Source organism: Rhinolophus ferrumequinum, chromosome 9 (genome assembly GCF_004115265.2).
Source record: "Rhinolophus ferrumequinum isolate MPI-CBG mRhiFer1 chromosome 9, mRhiFer1_v1.p, whole genome shotgun sequence".
Classification (NCBI taxonomy): domain Eukaryota; kingdom Metazoa; phylum Chordata; class Mammalia; order Chiroptera; family Rhinolophidae; genus Rhinolophus; species Rhinolophus ferrumequinum.
In genome coordinates, this window is record NC_046292.1 from 45367573 (window position 1) to 45389053 (window position 21481).

Here is a 21481-nt window from a genome sequence, read left to right on the forward strand (position 1 = left end):
GTTGGGATCACCTGAAGCCACTGACCCAGCGAGTTTCCTCAAAATCATTCCCCTGAAACAGTTCAGAGGAACAAACTCTGGGCAGTGGAAATACTCCCTGGGTCTGGAAGTTTCCTAAGTCAGTTACAACAAAGAATGGTCTAAATCTATTGCTGGTACAGAATCTGCAATGTAAATTGTCTGGATCAAGGAACCTTTCCTGGCTCTTGGGGGCTGCCTCTCTAATTGCTATAATAAAGAATGTTTTCAGAGCTGTGTGGTGATAAAATGAAAAATATTGAATATTGTAAAAATATTTGGAATCCAGATGGGTCATATGGTTATAGACCTCTCCTTTCCTTTTGTTGCTTCTCTACTCCAGAATTTGTGTAGGGCTCTCTTTTTTTTTTTAAGGAAATAAATTTGGTTTGGATTTTTTTTTGGTCTGGTTATAGTTTTGCAAGAAATCATTTCTTTGTTTACTTAATGTTAATTTAATTCTAATTCTGAGGCTCCATACTTCTGGACTAAGGCATAATTCAGCCGTAGTCATTTTGGTGGCTCATGAACTCTCAGAGTTCTGTTCTCTTCACGAAGATCCCAGACATTCGTAGGCCCCTGTGGTCCTTGCCACCAGGTCACCCTGGTAATCATGAAGCCCATATGTACCCGAGCCTACATGATCTCTTCAAGACCAGAAGTCCTGCTGCTTCCAGGCCCCAGTGCTTGGGACACAGGACTTCTTGCAAGGTAGGATCATTATACATAGAGCCCTCCCCAGACCATTGCCTGTGGGGTCTTGAAACCTCTGTTGTTTACTGGGGAGGGGGGGAGCGGAGAATGGGAGGGCACTGGGCAAGGCAGGACTCAGTTCGTCACTTTTCATGGTACCCACAGATCTGTGTTTCTAGCCTCTACTCAAAAGCTCTTTCTTCCAGCAGCCCCCCAAGACACCTAGCATAATCCATTCAACGTTATCTTTTCAGTGCCTGTCAGTTTTATAAACAACAGAAAGAACCAATGACTGCTGCTTACTTCAGTTGTCAGCTCCACAAAAGTCCCCAAGGCAAAAAATTTCAAAGCTTAACTGTTTGCTCAACATGCGGGGGGGAAATTGTGTGAACAAAAACAAACACGAATATTTTTTAAATGGTCTCTCTAAAATGTATAAATATTTGGTTGTATAGATGTAAATTGTCTGGAGGGATCCTGATGAAACTGTTGATGGTAGTTGTCTCTGGGGAGTGTTGCTGAGGGCCTGGTGTGGGAGACAGTCTCTCTCTGGTTTCTATGCCCCACGGTATTGCTTGAGTCCTTTACATTGGTCCATATTATTTTTATGATAAAGTGAAGATTATTAATTTGAAGAGATACACATTATTTTTTAATTCATGAACCGTAAAACACTTTCCTCAACAAAAGTTTACCTACCTAAGATAGTGTCCTGATTTTAAGGCTCAGAATGCTGAGTTCAGGAGTTGATTTGCCCAAAATTACACAATGACAGAGTCAGGATTCAAATCCACTGCTGTCTTATCTTACTCTTATGTCCGTGAATGCTCTCTCCCCTACTCCATGCTCTGGCCTCCAGAACCACTTCATTCCACTAAGTTCTTTTCTTTCATTGCCCAAGTAATGAGGCCTGACAAACCCCGTTATCAGGCCACACATCTATGCCAAATCCTTGAATACCAATAAATACCTGAAACCATGTTTCAAAATATACCATAAAATATAAATAAGAATGACACATAGTTCACCTCAAGTTCATACACAGCAGCAATGTACAGGGTTAACAGTAAAACATATGAGGGAAGTTTCGCTTGAAATATTAGGCAAAGCCAGGCCTAAAGGAATGAAATCATAAACATAGGAAAAATTTATTATACTTCTGAATATGCCATAACTGTGTATTTTGTTTATTTTTAGGTCAAATAAAATATCACATTATTAGCAAATAACGAATTATGGGCTGCTGACTCTGGTTTGGTGGTTTGCTTAAGGAAGCATTTGTGGTTCTTGAAAATTAATAAGAATTTGTTTTTTCTAGGATGCTATAGTTATACATGAAGTCTATGAGGAAGGAGCAGCAGCCAGAGATGGAAGACTTTGGGCTGGTGACCAGATATTAGAGGTATATAATTATGAATTTTATTTTATACCAGTAAATAATGGTTCCTTTCCTGACCTTAATCCACAAAGTCGATTTATCTATTCACTATATTCAACTTAACTATTTCCTCACTTATTTCCCATTTAAGAAAACATGTACCTTATGTTTTTTCTGTTCTTAATGTACATTGAATAACTCATTAGAATCATGACAGATTATCAATCTAAACCTATCAATCTAAAACTTTTTTTAATTAAAGGGAAAAGTACAACTTATGGTTTTATAATCTTAATGTCAAATGAGACTGTATAGTATTACATTTAGGTTTGGTTTTTTTTTTTTGTTTTTTTTTGCCTCTCCATAATACCTTACTAAAATTCTCTCCTAAAAGCACATACACATAAACATGCACACCTGATATCTTAAAGACGTTACTGCAGCTTTTAAGTGTTATTTTCTTATTCCTAATAAATCTTTAAGTCAGATGGAAATCCATGCCTTGCCACTTTTGTTTTCTAGTTGATGAAAATGTAGAATCTTTTCCCTTTAGGTGGTGTATGATACTTATTAAAAATTGAAATGCTTAACTTGCCTCTTTCAAATGGACTCTCATTTAGCAAAGGCGTTAAAGCCTTTTAAAAAGTGCCAAGGCAGGCAGTGTCTGAAAAGGGGAACGGATGAATAGAAAGTCAATGCCAGGCGTTCTGGTAGGTGGAACTAAAGAGCTTTTTCAATGGTGTGAAACCTTTAGGCAACATTTATTTCTTTCATTGGATGAATTTAATTGAATAGTTAACATTTTATGGTGGGCATGTGCATTTTTGCTTTGCAACTTTAATATAGCACATTATGAATGACATCATCGTATTTTATTTTTCCCTTTGGTGGTTCGAGTCTGCCTCCCAAGATGAAACCAGAGATATAATTAAGGGCAGAAAATATAGGGAAGAAGGAGTTAAAAGAGAGGCCAGGCTGACTGCAAATTAAATTCAGGGCAAGTTATAGGATTTCTCTGCAAGCTTTTACTGTGCTTTATCATTGGATTTAGGACATATTCCCAGTACATTCATTAAGGTACAAGTGTATGAGGTTAGAAAAATAAGTAAGGCCTCTTTGGGAATTGGCTTGACTGCTTTAACATACAACATTTATTAATGGTCAGGAGTTTTAGGGTATTTTTTTTTTCTCCCTAGCTTTTCTAATTAACAGGTCGTATCACAATTGGCTGTATAAAATGAATAAATTGAATATTCAAAAGAGTACAGATGCATGCATGCCTTGATACTTAGATGATTTGTAAGCCAACAAATTATTCTGTAATTGTTACTTGAAACTAAATATGTGCATTATCTTGATTGTGACAATGGTTGCACAGGTGTAAAGCCACATAAATTAAGAGTATAAATTATACACTTTAAATCTGTTTCTTTTATAACAGTTATACCTCAATAAAAAAGTTTAACTATACCTATTTGTGTTGGGTAGACCCTCAGCTGAAACTGCTGTCTTCCATAAAGTATACTCAGGTACAAGGGAACACTCAGGACAGGTTAACATGAAGAAAGCAAATTTGTTTTAAGTGGAAAGAGGTCTTATTTGAAAGGTCAAATAAACCATCTCCTGGCATCTTAAGCCGAATTATATTACCCAACATGGATGGATAGTCTCCGCTTCTCCTTAAAGATGAGCAGGACAGGCTCTTCTCTTCCCCCAGACAGGATCTAGTCCATAAGCGCATAACGTGTGTTTAGTTAAGGAACATAGCTCTTCGTTTGGTCAAGCAACATGTTTCTTTTCTAAGCAGCTTTAGACCCCACACTTCAACTGGTTCTAATTGTGTTTGCTAAGTACAGATGCATGCCAATGCATCATCAGCCCGTGGCCTGCAGGTGGTCTTGAGAAGAAGACATGACAGCTTTGGTGTGGTATATTTTGAGAACATGAAACAAGGCAACTCTACATCAGTTCATTTCCCAACAGTGGCCTTTCTGTTCATAAGGGCCCTCTGCCTTGTGCAAGCTGGTCTTCCATGGCTGTAATACTATCCTCATGTTCAACTTAGGACCAGCCAGATTTTATTTACAAATATATAGTCAAATAATGTTTTAACACGGTAAGATTTATGATTCTGTCATTAGTATAGACTGTCTTCTTTCTGGTTCTCCTTTTAGGGTCAGTTCCTCCTCTTACCCTACCTCTACTCCCATTATTCCCTCTATTTTTATGTGGGGGAGAAGGAAGGGTAGAAAGCGGATGCCTGGTTTTCCCTGTGGAATAAAATAATGAGGAACTGCTGCCCTACTTTGGTTATTCTTTCCTTCTAAAGCAGTGGTTCACTCACCTTTCCACTTGTCTGTCCTACCCAAGGGACCTGATACACTCCCAGTGACAACTGTGACTTCCTGTAGCCCTTCTTCTCAAATAAGGAGCCCTGGTTTTTCACCCTTACCCCTCTCCAATCAATGTTCTAAATAATGCATGTACTGCTTAAGGTAATACATCACTCCACAATATTCTAGCCATACAGCGATATTTTTCTTATGAGTATTGTGCATTTAGTGGTATCTCTTGGTAATAGCTGACTCAGAGGAGGAGGAAATGAAGCAGAGGAGGAAATGAAAACTTTGAATTGACAGCAGATGGCTTTGATTTGAGCAGGCATCTTGATGCTAGAATTTAGTACAAATTGCCTTTGTAATATTAGAGCTTAATGACAATGCTTTTGATTAAAAGTATAATTGTTAGGGCCTTTAAAAAGGTATTTCAGAGGCTTCTAGAATTCACCTTCAATCCACTTCAATCCATGGAGGTAACTTTTTTCCCACTGAGTAACAGAAGTGGTCTTGTGTGCCATCTATTGGAATACAAGAAAATAATCAGCTCAGACCACATTTTCTAGAGACGTTGTTTTCCCCTTTGTTCTGTGGTTTCACCTCACCAACAGTGAGAATGCATTCACGGACCTAAAGTCACAGTGAATGCTGGTGCTGAGAGAAAACAGCTCTGATTGCAATTATTTCGATTCCTTATAGAATATCAACTTTGAACTTACCTCAAGCTTAATTGTGTGCCAAGCCCTGTGCCGAATGCATTCCAGGGTAGGTTTCATTTAACCCTCCTGACACTAAGTCAATATTATTATCATTATTATGTCCAATTCATAGATGATACAATTGAAGCTTAGCCTGAGTAATTTACATAAGGTTTCACATAGTAAGTTAGAATCAGCACTCAAACCAAAGTCCATCTATATCCGAAACCATTGTTATTCTGGATACAGTTAATTGAGTACACAAACCCACCAAGATATACCAGGAAAGAAAAAGCTTAAAAATTAGGCTTCTAAACATTTTCTTAACTCAACAGAGTCAGCTTTGAGTAACAGCTCAAAAGTCACCTTCTCCAAGAAGGGTTCATTCCTCTTTTCTCTTTTCTGTGTCACCATGCTTTATGACATGAGTCCTTAGTTTTTGGAATGTTAGAATTAGAAAAACTTTAGACCAGCCCCTCACTGTATAAATGAAGGACTGGAAGTCCAGAGATAGGCTTGACCTGCCTAGGACACGCACGTTAGGGAACGCTTCCATTCTGCCATCTACCTGCCCGTGAACACAGGTGGAACCAGCATCATTAGGAAACTCTTCCATTCTGCCATCTACCTGACCATGGCCTGGACCCATCCTTCCCTTTGTTTGAGTCTTTCCTTAGCTGTGACCTTGAGGGAATGACCTGTGACTCCCTTCTTCTGAGTCCTGCACTCGTCTGCCCCTCAATTTCTTCCTGTGTCAAATTCACTAACCACTATCAGTACTTGGCTTTCTCTGTGGCAGGGGCTCCAATAACCCATTCTAAGAGGAAATTGTGAGGCAGCGTGGTATAGGGACTAAAAAGGTAGTCTGGAAAGATAGTCTGGTTCAAATCTTGGCTCCTCCACCTGCTCGCTGTGCAACCTTGATCAAGTCACTTAACCTCTCCATGCCTCAGTTTCCTCATAAGTAAAATGGTAATAATATCTGTTTCCGAGAATTAGTATAAGGATTAAATGAGTAAATATTCATAAAGTGCTAGTGCACCAGCACTACATAAGTATTTGTTAAGTAAAAAATTAATAAGTTGACTATGATCTCCATTTAACAAACAAGGAACTAGAGGCTCACAGAGGTTGCATGACTTGCCCAAATTCACATGACTTGCCAGAAGTAGGGCCAGGGTTTTACTCAGTGCTGTTTCCAATACAGTTTGCTGTCTTGTGTGCGGTCCTATCTGGGCTCACTAAGATCCAGATTCAAATGAGGAAACTTCAGGGGGTCTTGGACGCTGTTGGAAATACTGGTCCCTCATTTCCTCCAACCTGTTCTGAAGTAGTCGTGATGTCAGCAATTAAGTGAGGATGTCAAATTTAATAGGCAAACTGAGTCTAAAAATGCTGACCAACTACTAATATTTATTTCCCTCTTGACCTCAATTAAATGAGCCAGTTAGTCCCTGCTCTCCTGCTCTCATGTTGATTCCATAGTAAAATTCACAGCTATGCAAAATTGCATTATCATGTGTGCTAACCCACCCTCTAGGCTTATTTGGCGTGGGGGAGTCACCTCCTTTGCATTTGAAGCAGCTACACTGTTAGTTGTCACTCCCTGTGTGCTTTGGAAATAGCTGGAAATTTCTAGAGGTTTTTAACAGGCAGCATCAAGGAGCTCCAGCTGACAGAGCAGGCTGAGAGGCCTCTGCTGTCAGCAGCCCATCTTGGATGCCCATTGTTCCAGGTTAATGGGGTTGACCTGAGGAGCGCCAGCCACGAAGAAGCCATCACAGCCCTGAGACAGACCCCCCAGAAGGTGCGACTGGTGGTGTATAGAGATGAAGCGCACTACAGGGACGAGGAAAACTTGGAGATGTTCCCTGTAGATCTGCAGAAGAAGGCCGGCCGAGGACTGGGCCTGAGCATCGTGGGGAAACGGTAAAAAAAAAAAAAAAGTTGTGCAAGTCAGGATTAATTGGCCTTTTTCCTTCAGAGTTCTAGGGACTAATGCCTATAAATACTGAAAGATAAATCGTAGTATAAACTAATATGATTTCTAAAATTAACATATTTATGAATATTTGAACGACATAGGTCATATTTCTGAGCAAGATCTTACTCCCCCAAAAAAACATGTCATCTCAAGATAAAACTCTAAACCAAATCAACCTAGACTGTTCAGACTTATTCCTATATAGAGTAAGGACAGTCAGCAAGGTTCTTTCGAGGTGGAGTCACTTAGATCTGAGGCTTGCAGGGGTTAATTAAAGTAACAATACCCAAGAAACAGCTACTATCAACAGATCGATTTATGCAATCTGGGGTTAAGAAAATTGCTCTGGGGGCCGGCCCGGTGGCTCAGGCAGTTGGAGCTCCGTGCTTCTAACACCGAAGGCTGCCGGTTCGATTCCCACATGGGCCAGTGGGCTCTCAACCACAAGGTTGCTGGTTCAACTCCTCAACTCCCACAAGGGATGGTGGGCAGTGCCCCCTGCAACTAACAACAGCAACTGGACCTGGAGCTGATCTGCACCGTGCCCTCCACAACTAAGACTGAAAGGACATCTTGACTTGGGGAAAAAAAAGCCTGGAAGTACACACTGTTCCCCAATAAAGTCCTGTTCCCCTTCCCCAATAAAAAAATTTAAAAAAAAAAAAAAAAAAAAGAAAATTGCTCTGCCATAGAGTACCATGTTAATCTAATACTGTGAAAGTAGTTGAGGAGTCACTAAAACTAGTTGAGTAGACATAGTTGAGGGACACATAAATTCTTCATGACAGTAGTTTTCTATTAAGAAAGACGTCCCAAAAATAATAGCTTGCACCAAAAATGGAGGTAGATCCTGGTGGCGAGGCTGTTCTTTTGAAGACTATGCTACTTACCCATATGATGGGAATTACAGTAATTGTTCTAGATAATATTAGTAGATTTCTCTTGCATTTAATTAGACAGGTAATACCTTGAAACTGCAGTTCTCGCTTCCAATGTTTTACTGGCTTTAGATATCTAGTGTGTGTTTATTCCAACAGGGTCGCAGGGTTTCCAGGTGACATTCCAATGTGGTCTTAAATGATGTGAATCATCTTCTTAGAAAGAATTCGAGTCGGTTTTATCTGTGTTATATCATGTGCCCTCACAGACCTCTGTGACTAGCTTTTTTCCAGCAGTCCAAGCTGTTATTAAAATAAAAATATTAACTACCATTTTTGAGCACTGATATTGTGCTAAGTACTGTACGTTTATGGTCTCATTTTTTTTTACTTCAGCACCATAAAACCATCACCCTGAAAATGCATTATAAAACAAAACAGTGGAGAGTCACATTTCTAAACAAAATCAATGCGCATCTGGACGCAGAGTAACTGCCAGAGCCCATGTTGGAGTCTGCTTTCTTCTTCTGACACATACATGTGCCTGGGAGATTCCACTTAGAGTAATGGTTTTTACTTTATTATCTCATAGTGGATGGATGAAATAGTACAATACCGGTATTTCAGATTGAGTTTGTAAGGAATATTTACGTTCCTTAACACAAAAACTGCCATTGTAAAGGATCAAATAGATAAGCTCTCAAAATTCACAATTCTTTAACTAGTAATTGTATGACTAGGAATTTATCCTAAATATATGCTTGTAGATACGTTACTCATTGCACCTTGTTTGCAATATCTAAAAAACGGAAATAACTCGTGTCCATCAGTAATTAACTGATAAGTGAAATTAAAGAACATCCATAGAATAGTACGCAGCCATAAATACTGAGGAAGCTCCAGTGCCAGTCAAGACCAATTGCCAAGGAGTATTAAGTGAAAAAAGCAAAGTGAAAGACAGCAAAACTGGAGGGAAAAAGGAGTGTATGTGCATGTATATCCATTCATACATAGATGTACTATACACACATGCATTTGCTTGTGTATACACACAAAGTCTCTTGGAGATATCCAAGAAGGGTAACACTGGTTACCTAGGAGAAGGGAACTTGGCGATCGGGGAACACAGGTGAGAGGGAAACTTTTCAAGATCTCCCTTTTTTTTTTTTTAAGATTTTTTTTATTGGGGAAGGGGAACAGGGCTTTATTGGGGAACAGTGTGTACTTCCAGACCTTCTTTTCCAAGTCAAGTTGTTGTCCTTTCAATCTTAGTTGTGGAGGGTGCCGTTCAGCTTCAAGTTGTTGTCCTTTCAGTCTTAGTTGTGGAGGGCGCAGCTCGGCTCCAGGTCCGGTTGCCATTACTAGTTGCAGGAGGCGCAGCCCACCATCCCTTGAGGGAGTCAAACTGGCAACCTTGTGGTTGAGAGGATACACTCCAACCAACTGAGCCATCAGGGAGCTCAGCAGCAGCTCAGCTCAAGGTGCCGTGTTCAATTTTAGTTGCAGGGGGCGCTGCCCACCATCCCTTGTGGGAGTCAAGGAATTGAACTGGCAACCTTGTGGTTGAGAGCCCGCGCTCCAACCAACTGAGCCATCCAGGAGGCAGCTCATCTCAAGGTGCTGTGTTCAATCTTAGTTGCAGGTGGGGGAGCCCACCATCCCTTGCAGGACTCCAAGAGTTGAATGGGCAACCTGGTGGTTGAGTGCCCACTGGCCCATGTGGGATTCAAACCAGCAGCCTTAGGGGTTAGGAGCATGGAGCTCTAACCGTCTGAGCCACCGGGCCGGCCCAAGGTCTCCCTTTTTAACCTCTTGAATCTTGAGACATCCATTTATTTATTTATCAAATAAATTCAAATAATTCACTCACTTAATGAGTGAATTAATTCACTCATTTAATGAGTGAATTAAATCACTCATTTAATTCAAACCTTAAAGTAATAATGTCAGGAAAAGGGAGTGTGAGAGACTGGAAATAGATCAGATGCTAATAATTGAACTGATCTCTGAGGAAATAACCTGTACATTTTAAGAGTACTTAACTCCACTTTTTAAGGTGAATTTCCATTTCATTTCACTAAAATTATCCTCTTGTAGAAATTATGCCCTTGGGCCAATAAAAATGAATATTACAATAGGCAGCATAAATAGGCATAAACTATTTAAAGGGTGAGCACTCTGAGGTTTATCATTTGGGAAGTTAGTGGATATTATTGGATTAGATGGTTTCATAGGGCACGTCTTCCAAGTTTTAGGACTTAGTGAATCTATATAGAATGTCAGTAATCTCAAATTTAATAAAGGAATATTAAATTGTGCCAATACCCCTGCTTTATGATACCCACAGAAATGGAAGCGGAGTGTTTATTTCTGACATTGTGAAAGGTGGAGCCGCAGACCTCGATGGGAGATTGATTCAGGGAGATCAGATCTTATCTGTGAATGGAGAAGACATGAGAAATGCCTCACAGGAGACAGTGGCCACTGTCCTCAAGGTGAGTCCCTAGGCTGCTTTCTGCCTTGCTGGCACAACCGAAGTCCAGTGGGAACAGTTCTAATCTAGTTTAGTTGTACCATATGATCTCACTTATTTGCGGATTCTAAAGAAAAGAATAAGTGAATGAACTAATCAGAAACAGTTTTGGAGACAAAGAAGAAAAACTGAGGGTTGCTAGATGGGCTGGAGGGGTGGGGGGTGGGGGGGAGGGTGAGGGGATTGGAGGGCAGTCGGTGACCACAGGATGGCCACGGGTTTGAAAATTAATCTGGGGAACGTAATTTGGTGGTTACCAGAGGGTAAGGGGGTTGGGGGGTGGGGGATGAGGGTAAGGGGGATCAAATGTATGGTGATGGAAGGGGAGCTGACTCTGGGTGGTGAACACACAGTGTGATTTATGGATGATGTGATACAGAATTGCACACCTGAAATCTATGTAATTTTACTAACAATTTTCACCCCAATAAATTAAAAAAAAAAAATTCTCTGGTCTTACATAAAATGCATTTATTAGAAAAAATTAACCTTTGGTAGATCCACAAGAGTGTTCCTTGTTGGTGGTGGTTTAATCCAAATAAAGGTTCTTTAGAATGCTCTTTGCCTGATTCTGTTCCCATCAAAGCATATGAATATGCGCAGGTCTAAAGTCTATAAAGGTGCTTACAAATATGTTTGGACAAAATCTTTGTTGGGATCTTAATATGTCATCACCTTGTGAAGCTTCTGTAATCTCATAAGGACTTTGATAAGATCAACATTTTCGAGGATTTCATTTCTGACAATTTTTTGAAAGTGTGTAGCTGTATAGAACTTTTCTGGTAGCTAATAAAACAAAGTCAATGTTTCACCAAAAAAAAAAAAAATGTGTTGGATGTTATAATGGCACTAGTTTTTACCAGAGGTCTAATCTCTGATTATTTTCGCCAACCAGGAATAGCTTTGAAAGAAAGCTGTTATATTGACTTAGCAGGATTGAAAATAACCCTACTTTGGGATTTCTAAGCTATATTTTCCTACTTGTGAAAATTCCAAGTATCCACAGTTGTCCTAGTCTAAATGCATTTGATGGGATGGGCTGTCCTGTAGTAACAAAATGCATCCTCCTCCCTCTAAGGCTGTGTCAGGGAGCATATTACTGGGGCTTCATCAAATACAGCTTTTATTGCTTGAAGGAATGTTAAGACTATCTAGACCAATTCCTCCAATTTCACAAGTGACGTTCGAAAAGTAGAATGGCATACCCAAGGTCATAACGCATGCCTTGAGTGGTTTTCCTGCCACCCAAGCTGTCTCTCACTGAAGCTCTAGAGATGCTAAGGTGCAAAATTGACTTCCAAGAGTCTCTGCCACCTCTTTTGGAAGAAACTGGTTAATAAAAATTCTTGTAAATTTCCATTCGACTACAACCAGGTGCATTTTATTCTGTTTCACAAACAGCCATGGACGCTTTTGCAAAGACAAATGGATTTTGTTTCTTTTAAAATCCTGATTTCCTAATGTCAATTCTCAATTATTACTCAAGAGAGGATTTATTTGTATTTGTAGATTACTTCTGTCTTTGATTTTTCTGTATTCCTTTTCACCACTTTTTCTTAGTTATTTCACTGCTTATTAGAAGGGAAAAGGGAGAGAAAAGAGGTGAATTGAAATGTGATTCTTTAAAGAAGTCATGAAGTCATGAAATGAATACCATTTAGTTCATACATTTTTGTTATTTTGTATTTTTTTTTTTTTGATTACTGAATTTCCTTTTTGCCCATTGCATTCATCACTCATTTACAATTCTTTGCTGCAGAGATAAGGGGAGGCTCTGCTGTGATCGTTTAGAATATAAATGCTACTGTTTTTCACTTCTGTTCTTTTCTTGTGTTCCCAAGTGTGCACAGGGGCTTGTACAGCTAGAGATTGGAAGACTCAGAGCTGGTTCCTGGACCTCCTCGAGGAAGACATCACACAACAGTCAGGTTGTTGATGACTTCCTGTCAGACTGACTCACTCTCTGTCCCCGTTGGGAGAAAGTCCCTGTTTCATAATGATTGTTTGGAAATAATGTGTACTGTACAGCATATTCACAATACCAAGTTCAGTGTATTTTAATGTGGTGTTCAAAATAAAAATGAAAGGTGGGATGGAAATTTATTAATCCCTAGATTTTTCTCTCCTTTATTGCCTGCAAATGTTTTCTTAGGACCGCTTTTCTCCCCCACTATTAGTTCTATATTGCCTATGCATGCATGTACACAGCTGTGTTTATTTAAAAAAAAAAAAAAAGAAAGAAAGAAAGAAGCAACATCTGGTGGCAATTTGACCCTCATTAGCACAACATTGTTCTATTCATTCAATTAAATATTGCTATAAAGTTAACTTGTGAATAGCCACTCACACATGCTGAGGGCAATTAATGGTATATTCCTAGGAGAGTGAAATGTGAGGGTTTCTCCTGTGGGAGGGAGGCTCACATGGGTGATATTTTGTGGGTTAGCAAACATCTTATGTTTATTTGCAAGGCTGATATAAGTGCCACTTTTTTTTTAACAAAGTATATTTCACTGTTTTGTTTTGTTTTCATTGTAATGGCTGAGAAAAATCAAGATGGTAGACTATATGTTTAGTCCCATTTGGCATATAATAAAACTATAGAAACTTATATGTTACTCCTTACTCCCCTTTGTGGGTTATAGATGAGCCTTTGTTTTGAGGTTAAAAGCATGACTTTTGGTCCCCTCCCCAGTTGCTTTAGACTTAAAGCCTTTCCAAGACCTTTGTTCAGAAGACTATCTGATTTTTGTGGTTAGAACACAGGTGCTTCTGAAATGCTATTAGCTGTCACCTTTGCCTCATTGGTGTTAGAAAATGAGTGAGGAAAAATACCATTTTTCAGATAGTGTCTCAGACTAGCTGGCTTGTCTAAGAGAATCCTCAAAGAAGTCAAACCCAATAAACATCACGTTAAGTTTAGATTTTTTTTTCTTTTTTCTTTTTCTTTTTTGCATTTCTGGCTTGTGTAGTTGACAGCAAGTATCACCTGTGCTGAGACACACTGCTGCAGTAAGATTCCAGGAGTGAATGGTTGATGATGATTCTCAGAGACTTGTATCAACAGTGGCAACTTGGGATGCAAAATAGTTGTCTTAGCCCTTCCTTAATGGAAGATTCATTTGTTGAGTGATGTCAGTAAAGCCTCTTTGTACACAGGAGGTTAGAATGCAGAATGGACAATACTGGAGGTGAAATTTATTCTTTCTGGAGCATACATAAGGTCTTATTCCTCATGTCTTGTTCCATTGGGTCTTATTCCAAAAAGAGTTTGATAGTTTGAAAGCAGGTAGAAGGCATCCCAGACAGAAGGAGTAGCATATGCAAAAGCACAAAGGAGTACAAGGAATTCCTACAGTATTTTAAGAAAAGTTTGGACTGACAGGTAAGGTGGTAGGTAGAACTGGATTTCTGTCCTTGCAGAATGTCTTAGTGATGAATAAAGTTCATACTCAGGTTAAATACAGAGTTAACAAGTTTAGCTGCTCTATCATTAAATGTCAACAAAACCACCATTACCATCTATCTGGTATACAAATGTGAGCTGTCATATTTTAGAAACCAGGGACAAAGTGTCATTTACTTTTATTTCACTTTCTTGTACAGAATTTTTATTTCAGAGGGTAGACGTTTAATTCAATTTTAAGAAAAACAGTAAATATGTTTTATCCTTACTTTGTCCTTAAAATTATGGCTGAGATGATGCGAGAGTCTGCACTGATACTTGACTAATTGGAAGAGGGCTTCCAGCTGGCTATGAAAAGGAAGTGTCCTCCATTATCAGTCCAGGATCAGCCCGTGACCCAGATGGAGGAAAAGAGGGTCCCTTCCCAAACATTTCCCTCTAAGGACAAAGATTACTGTCTGAGCAATTATAAGATAGGAAGATAGATGCCTTCTTTTGAATGCCAAGGAGAATTTTAACTCGTTGACTTGGCCTAGAGAAAGTGGGTTCATTAAGAGAGATCTTCTAGCGTTGGGGCCTCTTCTTTCAAAATGTCTTTTCCCACCAACCAGGAACAAGTATCTCTATTCTGCAGAGGAAAGTGTATAATAGGAAAAAACACTTTAGCAATCTTTCTCTCATGTAACTGAGGGAACACTGCCAGGCAAAGTCCTTATTTATAAAGGCCTTGGCAAACACATTTTTTCTGAGATTTTTTTTTTTTAGGCAAAAGTTATATTCTGTACTTCCTCAATTCAGAGTAGTTATCTACATATTCTAGAACCATTGATTTAAATCATATCCTTTCAGGGAAAATATAGGAAAGTGACTGTGTTCAGCTTGGGGCTGGGAACCGCAGGTTGTTCAGCCTATACTTAGGGGGTGAGGTACAGTGGGCTGTTCAAGTTTTTGGAGAACTTACCAAATCCAAAAAAAAAAAAAAAAGGGAAACATATAAAAATATTTCTTTAAATGTATATATTCATTCAGAAATGTGCTAATGTTTATAACTCGCTTTGAAGTGAATTTTTTTAAAAGATCAATTGAGTTATGAATAAATGAATGGATATGTGAAGAGGACAGTATAGCAAAATATTAACTGTGGAATCTAGGTGTGTGTATGGATGTCTACTGTATAATTCTTTTAACTTTTCTCTATAGTTCAAAATTTTATATTAAGGAGTGTTCAAATATTCAACAACTTGCATCATAGAACTAAGGAAGTGGACCAAATTATAATTTATCAAGTGATAATTGTGACCTTAGGTTTAGCTTAAAATTTTGAGGCAATTAGGCATAACCTGGATAATTTGGAAGAAAAAAAATGATTCATTATTGGTAACATTGTGTTCTACATTGGAAAGGTCCTTCATTATGTATATGGTTTTCAGTGAATAGCCACTAACCATACATGACTATACATTGTAGACCTCAAACGTTTATTTAAAAGGATAAAAGGACAGTAACGAAGGTACAGCAGTAATGGAGGTACAGAAGATTGAGCTGAATTATTACTGACTCTAGGAAAATCTTTGAGAAAAAAATTAACATATTGCTAGAACAACATATCCCCTTGACGTGTACGGCTTTCTCCTACAATTGAGGGTTCCATTTGGTCAAGTTTCTGTTAATTAAGGTTTTTTTAATACTTGTTTTAGCAAAATAGATCATGTGATTTGGGTGATACGGGAATAAATATTGACTCTAGCCCCAAATGTCACATAGTGTTGCTAACTGATCGTATGTAAACACGATGTAACCACTTAGGAAAATGTTTTTGATTTCATGTTGAACAAGAAAAGCTTCAATTATTGCATATTTTCTTCCTTGATGATTGAAGCTATTAGGTTGGTGCTAAAGTAATTGCGGTTTAAAGGGTTAAAAATAATTGTAAAAACCACAGTTACTTTTGCACCAACTTACTACATATGAAAGCACATACAGTGGAGAAAGCAATGAAGAAAAATGTTAGATAGGATTGTGTTAGGGTGGTAAAAGAGTGAGTATGGGTAATTTTTGGGTTTTTTTGTTTTTTAGCCTTTTCAGAATTTTCCATTTCATGGTTATGGTTATTCCAGTAATTATAATACTAATAATACGTATAAATTTTTAAGACCAAGTCAATGTTTCAGCACAGCTGACCTCTGGGTTTCTTTTACAGGGGAGTCAGCATAGCACACACAGCAGCTTTCCTCCTTCCCTTGCTCCTGTCATCACCAGCCTCCAAAACCTGGTCGGCACAAAAAGAACTTCAGATCCTTCCCTCCAAAATTCAGGTATTTCTTGGACACACCTCAAGCAAAACCATCCTATTCCCAGTTTTTTTTTTAATATTAATATTTTTTAAAACAATCTTTCACCTTTAATTAAAATATTTTTCAATCTTTGAACTTGGCCACATAAGCTCCAAGCTTTCTAAGAGGCCTGCTCGGAAGGAAGTAAAGCCATAGAGATTCATTTTTAGAATGTGCCTTTAACTTTTACACCAATCACATGAAAAGCAGAAATCTGAAACGCTCCTTCAAGTCAAACCATTTACAAAGAGAAAATTTAAAAATTACAGGTCACCCAAGGAAGGTCAGAACTGCGTGTACCATTGGGGTGGGGCATGGCAAGGGTCTTTTTAAGTCTTTCCTTGAGTAGAGGGTTATTTTTGATGAACGCAGACAAATGTACAGTGAAACAAAATGGCTTGCCCTTCAAGCTATTTAATCACCATATTCCAGGCAGCTACTGCTGCAGTCCATCAGCTTTGTCAGACCAAATGATTATGGCCACATCGGTCTCCGACAGAGAGGATGTCTTTGAAATAGAAGACGTAGCCCCTGATCAATGGCTGCCAGTTTGGATTTTGAGAAAGTGTATAAAGCCTGCTTGCTTCAGTATTCTCTCTCGAAAGTCCTAGAAAATAGTACTGTTTTCATGAGACAATATCATATCCTAAATATATTACCTCTTAATTTAAAAAAGTTAATTGTGTTGCTTCTTTATTTGTAGGCACAGATCTGGGACCAAGGACTGTTGAGATAATCAGGGTAAGTCAGTTATTTTTGCTGTTTTTCTGGTTTATGTTGGATAAAATGTACATTTTCCCCTTAATACAATTTGTTGGGTTGTTAGTGTACTCTTTTAAGTTACTGAAAAAATTTGTGGTCTATATAATGTAAACAAACTTAGAAAAATGTAGTAAAACATATAGATGAGACCACTGTGAATTTTTTGGAACATCCTACCCACTACATTTTGTGTATGAACTTTCAGTTTTACAAAACAGGGCAGCTGGTTAGCTCAGTTGGTTAGAGTGTGGTGCTCTTAACAAGGTTGCTGGTTTGATCCCCGCATGGACCACTGTGAGCTGCACCCTCCACAACTAGATTGAAACAACTACTTGACTTGGATCTGATGGGTCCGGGAAAAACACACTTAAAAAAAAAAAAGTTTTACAAAACGAAAAATGGTATCATATTAGACATACTCTTGTAGCTTTTTTCACGTTAAAGCATGAACTTTTAGTCATGCCAATAAGTATTTTTTTGACAGCACATAGCATGGTTTTTATTGGTTACATAATACTCCATCGTATGAATATGCTATAATTTTCTTAATCATCTTCCTCTTATAAAACAATTAACATATGTCTCAACTTTTGCTATCTTTTATAGTAAAATGCCTTTGTATTTTCTTTTATGCCCATATCATGGGTGATTTCCTCAGAATTAACACCTAGAAATGAAATTGTTGAGTCAAAAGCCACACTTGTTAAAAACTTGTATACATATTGCTAAATCGCCTGAGAAGATTGCATAATATGCATTTCATTTCATAAATTTGTGAAATCCAGGTTTTCAAACTCCTGTATGATATCCAGAATATTGGAAAGTAGTCTTCTCTTTTGATCACTTTGACCAATAAATTTGGGATTCAAGAAGTCATTAAAAATATATATATATGACCTTGTTGTAATCATAGTTTGACCATGGTGATGTGATATCTAGCATAGCTTAGTTCTCTGGAGTCAATCATAGCTATGTTTGAAAGCACTCTACTATTTATTAGCTCTATGACCTGTGGCAAGTTACTTAATGTCAGTTTTCTCACCGGTAGAATGGGGATGATAACACTATTTACCTCACAAAGTAAATATTGTTGTCTGGATGAAATGAGGTATATGTAGCATAGTACCTACATCATAAAGTCCAGAAAGTGGCATCCATTATTATTGGCTTCAGTTTTGACTACATTTGTTCCCAATATTCTTCCAGCAGAGTGGCAACTGAGATGTTCCTATAATGGGGGAATTGAAATGTACCAATACGTGCATAATTATAGATGAGGAAACATTGTGATGGAATTGAACAAAACCAAATTATTACATAAATTTCTCCTTATTCCAAGATTTATAAAAGGTCCTTTTATGTTTCCTTGTCATTTTAGCCATTTGTTATCATAATGTTTTATACAAAGGCCTGCACCTATTCTCCCCACACCCGATCCAAGAAGAACAATCATAATGAAGCACATCTTGCACACAGGGCTTTACTATTGATGCATTCAGGAAATAGAAGCTGGACACAAGTCCTTTGGAAAACAGGATATAGGCTACCTATTAATGGAGAGGTCAGCATTGCCATTATTCTGTCTTGTAGGCGTAACATGGCAGCACTCATAATACGTTTTGTTAATAATAAAGAATAATTCCTCACACTTATGTGACATGAGTTTTTAAAGTTTTTTCATATACAGTTTTTGTCATTTTCTTCTTTTCCATTTTTCCAACTTTATTAAGGTCAAATTGAAGCACACTAAGCTGTGTGTTTTCAAATGATCATTTAAAACTGTAGAAGCCTTGCAGCCGCACAGGTCCCTTTGCCACAAACCATTGCCATAGTTGTCATATATTTATATCTATGTAAACTGAGAACCCCAACAAAGTGTTATAATTTTTGCTTTTAACGATCCTACATATTTTAAAGAATTTAAGAAGGAAATGGGTCTCATTTTCCTGGTATTTTTGCCTGGCTGGTAATTTAGGGTTTTATCCTGGACCTCGTGAATGTTATGCTACATCGACTCTGAAGAAGGCTGATGTTCATGTGTTAGGATGCAATCAACCCAGTTCGGTTCAGACTGCACGTTCTGCCTCCCCTTTTGGGAGTGGTGGTTCAGTGCTCTAATTTGGATCTGTTTTCACACACGTGTAGCTTATACTTGAGCCTGAGAATTCTGTGGGTTCACTCACAGATTTGAGGAGCCCCTTCTCCAGCTCTCTCTACTCTAGTTTTCTTCCTTTATGCTCCCACCGCCAGGGGCTCCTTTTCCTGGTGCCTCTGACCAGAAAGATGGGAGTTTTCTCTCAGAGCGCAGCATGTACCACCTTGCCAGCTCCTCGCCTATGTCTCACCCTCAGGACAGTGCTGCCAGGAAAACAACAGGGACATTCATCCCCACTGTCGTTTCTCCAAGTTTTGGCTTTCCCTCACAATTTGAGTGTCTTTACTTTTCAGAAGCTTCAGGTAGTTGCTTTTTGTGTTTTGACAAGTTCTTCATTTTAATCAGCAGGAGAAAGATGCTAGAGCGTGCGCATGCCACCATGCTGAATCTGGAACTTGTCATTTGTTCTTCTGATGACTTTTAAAATATTAACCGTATGATAGAAATGTGGGGAAAACCTGGACTATCGCCAGGATCTCTTCAGCAGGATCTGAGTGAACCATGTTGCCTCACCTAATCATCTTAGGGAACATTTATAGTCACATTTCACTTCTCTCTCGAAACTCTGTTGTCATTGTACTGAGTGTCCTCTAAGAGCCTTTGTTTTAATGCAGTCCTACAGCTCTCTTAGAGCCAAGTATGTTTGTTCACACCCAGAAGAGCAGGATATGTGTGGCAGTTTAATTATAAACACCATATGAAAACATACTTGCCAAGTCTGCATCAAAATTGGCCACTAAACTGAGCAGTTGCACAGGGTTTTTTTTGTGTGTGTTTTGTTGTTGTTATTGTTTTACTTGTACTGTTGCCTTTTACTGAGCCTTTTCTATAGGCCAGCTCTGCACTATATCACCTCATTTAATCCTCAAACCAATACTGTGAGGTAGGCGGTATTCTCCCCGTTTTATGCCTAGAGATGGAAGCCCTAAGAGGTTAAGGAACTTCCTGAAGACGCCCCCCCAGCTAATTAAGTGCTCCAGCTGAAACACAGGTCTTTCTGACTCCAAAGGCCCTGCATTTAATTCCAGTGTTAACCCTGGCCTCCTGCATCAAAGAGGATTTTGTTCAACGGCTATGAGGGGACAATCAGGTTGTGGCTCATTATTAAATATGTGTCATGTTTTGCTTCTTTTTTTTTAGGAGCTCAGTGATGCCCTTGGAATTAGTATTGCTGGAGGAAAAGGAAGTCCCCTAGGAGATATCCCAATATTTATTGCCATGATTCAGGCCAACGGTGTGGCTGCACGTACACAGAAGCTTAAAGTAAACAAAAGGGGAATGGTGAAGTGCTAACAGCATGTGGTGGGGTGGGAAAGGAAGTTGCAGCCATGGGCACTTCGTTTAAAGTTGGAATTCCAACAGCCATCAGAGACCCATGCTGAGGGCAAAATGCACTGGAGAAAGTTTATACCTGAAATTCATTAGGTCCCTGGGCATATAAAAATATTATTGTTTTTATCAAAGCTTCTCGATGAAAGAAGAAATTGCAGCTCATTTGCAAAGCCTCCCATACCGTTTTTTTTTTTTTTAGCACCTCAATTCTACTCAAAATTGATTTTCACGTAAGAGAGATTTGACCTTAGACTCTTCCTTCAAGCAAAAGAATCAACATTCTTATGATTTTTTTCCCCATTGCCCCTTAACTTAGGTAGAAAAATAAGGCAGAAAATATTTGGCTTCCTCATTAGAGCTTTATTGAACAGTTAATTTGTACACCCCACTATTACTGGCGAATGGATGTATGAAACACCACCATTACCAAAATACAAAAGTGGCCTGCCGTGCCTTTTCATCATCAAATCTGACCCCCTTCTTGTTTCTCTGATTGGTCTGTATTTGGGGAAAACCATAAAAATTCCTCATGCTTCTGGAGCATTGCATACACAGTAGAAACTCAGAATCTTCACAATAGCCACAAATGGGAAATATGACTTACAAAGAATTTTAAGCATTCTTCTCAAATTTAATTTTTCTTAATGATAGTGATTTTCTACCACTTTTGTACTTCCAGGTTGGAGATCGGATTGTCAGCATTAATGGGCAACCTTTGGATGGGCTGTCTCACGCGGATGTGGTTAATCTGCTGAAGAACGCCTACGGTCGCATTATCCTGCAGGTACCGCGATCAATAGAACGCGCAGCTGCACAAGGCAGATAAGTGGCGTGCAAAAAAGATTGAGCGTCACTGGCAGTAGGCATCACCACCCAGCAGGGTGCTTGCTGATGTGAATTATGAAGGTTGAAAGCAAGAAATTATTATTTTTATTCAGAAATTCTTTAATGCCACCCATACAGGCAGTGAGCATG

General features: G+C 38.7%; 1 protein-coding gene across 4 annotated transcripts in view; it reads left to right on the plus strand.

Moving 5' to 3' along the window:
• Window positions 1–21481, plus strand: part of PATJ (PATJ crumbs cell polarity complex component) — a 296757-nt gene that overhangs the window by 253929 nt on the left and 21347 nt on the right. For all 4 annotated transcript variants that reach the window (XM_033115510.1, XM_033115513.1, XM_033115512.1 and 1 more), the window contains 8 exons: window positions 2030–2113; window positions 6859–7052; window positions 10333–10480; window positions 12360–12446; window positions 16125–16239; window positions 16961–16998; window positions 20315–20437; window positions 21186–21290. In XM_033115510.1, the coding sequence (XP_032971401.1) occupies window positions 2030–2113; window positions 6859–7052; window positions 10333–10480; window positions 12360–12446; window positions 16125–16239; window positions 16961–16998; window positions 20315–20437; window positions 21186–21290 (894 nt within the window). The remainder of the gene's footprint in view (window positions 1–2029; window positions 2114–6858; window positions 7053–10332; window positions 10481–12359; window positions 12447–16124; window positions 16240–16960; window positions 16999–20314; window positions 20438–21185; window positions 21291–21481) is intronic.